This window comes from Salarias fasciatus, chromosome 19 (genome assembly GCF_902148845.1).
Source record: "Salarias fasciatus chromosome 19, fSalaFa1.1, whole genome shotgun sequence".
Classification (NCBI taxonomy): domain Eukaryota; kingdom Metazoa; phylum Chordata; class Actinopteri; order Blenniiformes; family Blenniidae; genus Salarias; species Salarias fasciatus.
The window spans coordinates 25,835,451-25,841,965 of record NC_043763.1 but is presented as its reverse complement, the minus strand read 5'-3'; the positions used below and the strand labels follow the sequence as shown (position 1 = coordinate 25,841,965).

The window sequence follows — 6,515 nt, the reverse complement described above, 5'->3', positions numbered from 1 at the left end:
TCCAACAACCCCAAAACACTTTGGTGGACACGTTATAATCCACACATTCACTACGCTGTGAAATATTAATGTAAAATTACCAGATTGAGTTGTTTATGCGAAGATTGCTAAGACGGAACTACTTACTAAACATGGCGTCTGGGCGTAGTGATTTCAAAAGAAAAAGTAGTTCCCAGTATTTGCTTCAGTGTTGTAACTAGGGCTGAACGATATGGGCAAAATTTCATATCTCGATATCCATGCCAGATATCTCGATATCGATACGATATATTACAATGGATTCAGTGAAAGTTAAGCATTTTTCAAAAAATTAAAAACATACAGGGCATGAAATTCGTCAAAATTTTAACAGGCCCTCCAAATTTTTTCATTGATGTTGTTCTGCAGCTGTGACGGCCTCATTCAGGGGTGGAGAACTGTAGTATCGCAGTAAATCAATAACTGTTTCGGCAGATTTACATATTTACAGTTACTACTGTTTACACCCATTGCTGTCATTGTGTTCTGAAGTATTTGTTGTTTGGAGTTCACAGCAGCGCCTGAATCCAGCAGTGCCTCCTTCAATCCAGCAGAGGGCGCATTGTGGTTGTTGATGCATAGTGCAGCGTGAAGCACAGAGAAGAAGAATGCAAAAATGGAATCCCAGAGTTACGAGGCGTGTTGGTTTTGATTGAGTCATTAAAAGAGAAGCAACGCAATTTCATGATAAAAAAAAGCCAACAAGCAGTAAGGACCTACTGATATGGCACCTAAACCGGCGGAGATTCGATCTCAATTGGTCCCCGCCGCCATTTTATAGGGAATTTCGCGCCCTGATAATACAAAAGGATGTAAAAAAAATGCAGTTTTTTTTTTTTTTTTTATGAGAACTCACTGCCACTACCAACAAATTCGTTTGTGCAGATTCTGCAACCGCCCTCTCTTCAGCACTCATGTTGTTGTTTTGCTTTCTGTCCGCTGCGTGTAGCACATGGGAGTGTGCGTCTCCGTCTCCCTCCTGCCTCCCTCTGATGTTTCTCATTGGCTGCCATCGGCTGTCAACCAGTAAACGAGGTTTGTGGTTGGCTGGCCTGACCTGTGCACGGGCAAGCTGACATGCAGGGCAAGCAGGGGAAATCTTGATATCGTCGATTTTGAGAAACTAATGTCCTGAATGTTCATATCCCGATATCGATATGATAACGATATATTGTTCAGCCCTAGTTGTAACGCTACAATATTATTTGTTGGCGTTCCAACTAGTTGCTGCTGCTGGTTGTAAATGTTCTGCACTCTGCATCGTCACATTTACTCATTCACACACACTTTCACACACCAGTGGAGGCGGCTGCCATGCAAGGTGCTCAGTCCGTCCACTGGGAGCAGTCAGGAGTGCAGCGTCTTCAATCAATCAATCAATGTATTTTTGTATAGCCCAGTATCACAACAGCAGCTGCCTCAGAGGCTTCAAGATGTTACATTGGTTGGTAAAAATAAAAACAGTGAATAAGCATAATATTAATATGTCAAATTCACAGTAACGAGACAAAACGAAGCAACCACCGCCTTAGACCCTCACATCTTGCCTAAGGGCACTGCAGCACATGGACGGGGATAGAGAATCGAACTAACAACTGACTGATTGCAAGACGACCACAGCTGTTGTTTCTGTAATGAAAACACAGAGAACAAGTCACTGTAAACATTAACACCGGAGAACACAGACATTCATGTTATTACAGTTACTGTAAACTCTAAAACTACCAAATCCAGGAGAATCTGGACTGGGTCCAGGACCAGGACAATCTGGACTGGGTCCAGGCCCAGGAGAATCTGGACTGGGACCAGGACCAGGTTTTGTTTGTGTTTTCATGACAGAAACAGCTGCACCAACATGCTAGCAGTGGTAGCAGGCCTCCGTCAGTCGTTGACTAGTTGGACGCCGCGTTGGGACCACGGCTGGAACAGCTTCAGTTGTGACTGGGGAGGCCGATCCGGGAGCGACACACTCTGCCCAGTGGATGCAGGTGTGAGCGGTCACCAGGTTGTCTCCAGGTGTGAGCGGTCTCCGGGTTGTCTCCAGGTGTGAGCGGTCTCCGGGTTGTCTCCAGGTGTGAGCGGTCTCCGGGTTGTCTCCAGGTGTGAGCGGTCTCTGGGTTGTCTCCAGGTGTGAGCGGTCTCCGGGTCGTCTCCGTGTCTCCCAGCTCTCAGTGTTGATGTCCAGAGCTTTCATGTCTCGCTTGCAGACGTCCTTGTAGCGCAGCTTGGGTCGCCAACAGGTCTTGCGCCAGACGCTAGCTCACTGTACAAGACGTCTTTAGGGATTTGGTCGTCTTCCATCCGGCGAACATGGCCGAGCCTTCGCTATCTGAGCAGCGTGTACGTTGTGGGGAGGCCGGCTGTGGGAGGACCTCTACATTTGACACCTTGTCGCTCCGCCTGATGCTGAGGATCTGGTGGAGGCAGCGCATGTGGAAACTGTTCAGCCTCTGCTCCTGGTCCTGCTGGATGGTGATGACAGGTGGCGTTTCCACACCCTGGACCAACACATCGGTCTTTTTCAATCTGATCGTGAGCCTGAAGTCTTTGCAGGCTTGAGAAAATCTGTTCATGAGTTCCTTGAGTTCTTGCTCTGTGTGTGAGGAGACTGCAGTGTCATCAGCAAAGAACAGGTTCCTGATCGTGATCTCATAAACTTTGGTCTTTGCTCTCAGCCTGGCAAGGTCGACAGCACTTCTCCTGCAGCTGACGAAGGGAGAAGATCATGTCCACTGTGGAGCGCTCTGCTCCAAAGCCTCACTGGAACTCTGGGTACTCGCTCTCCAGCTGTTGTAGGCGACTAGCAGGACTCGGGCGTACTCTTTGCCGAGATGCCTCTGTCGTTGCGGTCACTCCTCTCAGCCTTGTTCTTGTACAGGGTGACTATCTTGGCATCTCTCATGTCTTGTGGCCTCCTTCACCTCCTTCTCTAAAACACTGACAGAGGACGTCATGTCGTGTCTGCAGAAGGTGGTCCTGCAGCGCTTGATTAGGTCTGGTGGAATGCCGTCGGTTCCCGATGCTGTTCCACAGGCCAAGCTGTCGATGGCCTTGCCCAGTTCTTCTAGGATGGGTTCAGCGTCCAGTTCCTCCATGACTGGTAGCGACTCGATGGCGTCAAGCGCAGAAGTGACAACAACCTTTTCTCTGGAGTAAAATTCTGAGTAGTGCTCCACCCGTCCCTCCATCTGCTTGGCTTTGTCAGTAATCACTTTGCCGCTTGCCGATTTGAGGGGCGCTGTTTTGCTCTGTGTCGGTCCGAGGGTTTTCTTCATCCCGTCATACATCCCTCTGATGTTGCCTGTCGCTGCTGCATTCTGGGTGTTTTCACTGAGCTGTTGCCAGGACTCATTGCTTCACATTTCGTTTCAGTTCAGATAAATATTTATCAGCTGAGCTAAATCCTCACATCAATGCGGCGTCTGGCCTCTGTTCTCTGGGTTCTGACAGGTTAATGATCAGCGTTTGGCGCCGTGTTCTACAGGCGGTGAGAGCTGAGCGGCGCCGGACCCTCCTTCCTGCTCACAAACACGTCGCCGCTGCTTTTCTTTCATTCTCTGTTTTTGGCTTTTCTGCGTTTGGCTTTGATGTTTCCGGCCGTCGCCTCGATTCTCCACGTTCTCCAGAGATCAAACCAGACGCTTCAGGAGCAGAAAGAGCCGTTCGGGTCCTAACGACGGCCGCCGACATCTGCAGGCCCGCTGTTCACTCTGCTGTCTTCTCCACCACCTGATGGAGCTGCAGGGATTCCACTGGTTATCAGACACAAACGTTTCTCTGAAGAGTCTTTATGACCAAAGTCTTTCAGAGCAGTGTTCTTTCATCATGTAAACCAGGAATTTTTCTGAAACTAAAATATCGACCTGGCTCCTTTACCAGTCGCTGGTTTGTAAACGAGGCCTCATTTAAGCTCCGCCTCCTTGCTGACAGCTCCGTCCTCAGACCGGTCTACTTCCTGTTTGGGGGGTCGGAGGACTCGTCCGGGGGTCTCAGAACCGTCCCGGGTCCTCGTCCTCACGGCGCCGGCGTCGCCTGGGCGGCTGATTGTTTCCCCTCCCTCCTCAGAACCGCTGATTGCTGCTCTTTCAGCGTCTGAGAAGATGTGCTGTCATCTTCACATCAAGAGCGCTATTATTCAGCACACACACGCACACACACACACACACACACACACACACACTCACACACTCACACACACACACTCGCCAGGCTGGCATCTTCTAATTGAACGTTTCCTTAAGCGGTGTTCGTCTCCCCGGGAGTCTGCGGCTCGCCGCCGCCTCGCTGCCGGATGAGAGAACTCATTATTTCCTTCGCCGCCGTCGTCCCTTCATCCAGAAAACACAACTATTCATTTCATCAGCGCTGCCTGCGAGAGAGCGGCGAGCGGCGGCGGCCAGGAGAACGCACCTCAACAAGGAAGCAGAAAATCCAACCCTCCTGCTCCTCCACCCCCGCCTCCACCCCAGAACAAACAAGCCCCCCGAGCGCCGGAGCGTTCATCCTCTCTGGTTCTGCTTTGACAGCTCGCTCTGTTTCAGCTCCAGTCATGAGCTCTGAATCGGATCCGGGCGGCAGGAGAGGCGGCAGGATGGAAACAGTGGATGTGGCCTCCACCAGCCACCGGGGTGGGGGTGGGTGGAGCGGGGGGGTTCCTGTCCAGCTGGGAATGATGGCAGTGCACAGAAGCTACAAGGAGTCTGGGATCATTTTCTGATCCTCGGCTCTCACGCTGGCGGCGGCGCTGAGTGGAGCCCGGCGGCGGCGCCGGAAAGACGCCGCCATGTGGAAACGATTCACCAGAGGAAGAGTTTTCAATTGGTCCAAAGCGCGGCGCCTCCTCTGTTCTGCAGCGAGAAACGCTTCCTGCAGCTGCACTGATTCCAGATCAGTCTCAGTGAAACCAGGCGTCTCAGCAGGGCGGCGGCGGCGGCGGATTAAAGCTGCAGACACGGCGGTGATCACAGTCAAACATTATCTTCAAGACCTGAAGGAAGGAGGCTCAGTGGGCTCCTTCTCCTGCCTCGCTTCAGGGCGCAGCTTTTCAAAGGTGTGGGTTTGATTCCCAGCCCCAGAAGAGCCGGAATCCGTCTCTGAAGCCGACGGCGGGTTCCTGGTAGAACCGGGATTCATGGGATTCATGGAATCAGAACATCGTCCATGTTTTCATCATTTCACTCCGAGTCCCAGACGGAGGTGAGCCTCGTTTCCTGAGGATTCCTGACGACTGAGGTCAGAGGTCACGTCCAGGACCGGTGACACGACTGAGGTCAGAGGTCACATCCAGGACCGGTGACACAACTGAGGTCAGAGGTCACGTCCAGGATCGTTGCAGCAGCCCCAGCTGAAGGCTCAGAGCTGCCAGAGGCTAATGCTAACATGCTAAGATGGACCTGAGGACTCGGAGGTCCAGTCCGTCCACAGCCCGTCCTGCAGGCCTTCTGGGAGACCTTCAGTTTCAGAGTCTGTCCCCCTCTGGTCCACAGGACTGTCTGTCCCTGGAGGACTGATGCTGGACGCCGCCTCACTGCTCTGCAGTTCATCAACAGTTTGAGATGTCTGGAGTCAGAGGAGTCCCTGAACGCCTCATGAGGAAGAGATGAAGAGCTCCTCAGAAAAGGGCCTGAAGACCCAGGCTGGCTCTGGAGACCTGAGACCAGCAGGTCCTGGAGGTCCTGGAGGTCCTGGTCTCGCTGATGAAGACCCGGCAGGAGGAGCCGGGACGTTCTTACTGTGGACTGAGACGGAGCGGCTCCTCCCTCCTGGAACCTGAGGCTGCAGGGAACCGGGCCCGGGCGTCAAGGAGCCCGGCTCCCATCATCCTTTGCGCTCAGTCCTTTGAAATAAACAGCGACGGACGTTTTGAAGACGCTGTTCAGATTTCTGTCGGCTCTTTGATTCAGACGACGCCACGGACTAAATGACAGAGCGGAGTTTGGAACGAGAAGAGAACTTGAGGAACCGGGTTCAGGAGGTTCTGCTCTCTGAACCGACTCGCTTCTTTTCCTCCTGTTTATTCAAAAGTTTGTGTCAAAACCTCGAAATTCAAGAACATTTAAAACAGTCGGCCTTCAGCAGGGATCCTCCTCATCTTCCTCTGAGTCACTGAACCGACCAGTGAAGTCCTCCGTCTCAGGAGAGGACCAGGACAGGACCAGGACTTTGAAATGGTGCAATCCGTCTTGGGGAATTCCCACTTCCAGAGAGAGAGAGAGAGAGAGAGAGAGAGAGAGAGAGAGAGAGAGGGGGAGAGAGGGAGAGAAGGAGCTCCGGACTGGAAACAGCTGGAAGTTTGAGTCCAGATGTGGTTCTTGAAGGAAAACCTAATCCTCGTGTTTCTCCTCCAGGAGCTTTTAGGTTTAGTGGCAGAAAGTTTTTGCAGAGTTCATGAAGAATCCTGCTGTAAAGTCTTTCGGACCAGAGTTTACACAATTACCATGAAACGGTAATCTGATTACTAATGACTGATTTACTCCTTTGAGAAGTAACTTTGTTAA

At 51.7% G+C, this 6,515-nt stretch overlaps 1 protein-coding gene across 1 annotated transcript in view; it reads right to left on the bottom strand.

Annotated features, from left to right (window-relative positions):
* Positions 1–1,554: 1,554 nt before the first annotated feature.
* Positions 1,555–6,515, bottom strand: part of LOC115406390 (GDNF family receptor alpha-4-like) — a 54,622-nt gene continuing 49,661 nt past the window's right edge. The window contains exons 9-10 of the mRNA XM_030116391.1: positions 2,363–2,516; positions 1,555–1,574 (exon numbers count right to left, since the gene is read on the bottom strand). Coding sequence (XP_029972251.1) covers positions 1,555–1,574; positions 2,363–2,516 — 174 coding nt within the window. The remainder of the gene's footprint in view (positions 1,575–2,362; positions 2,517–6,515) is intronic.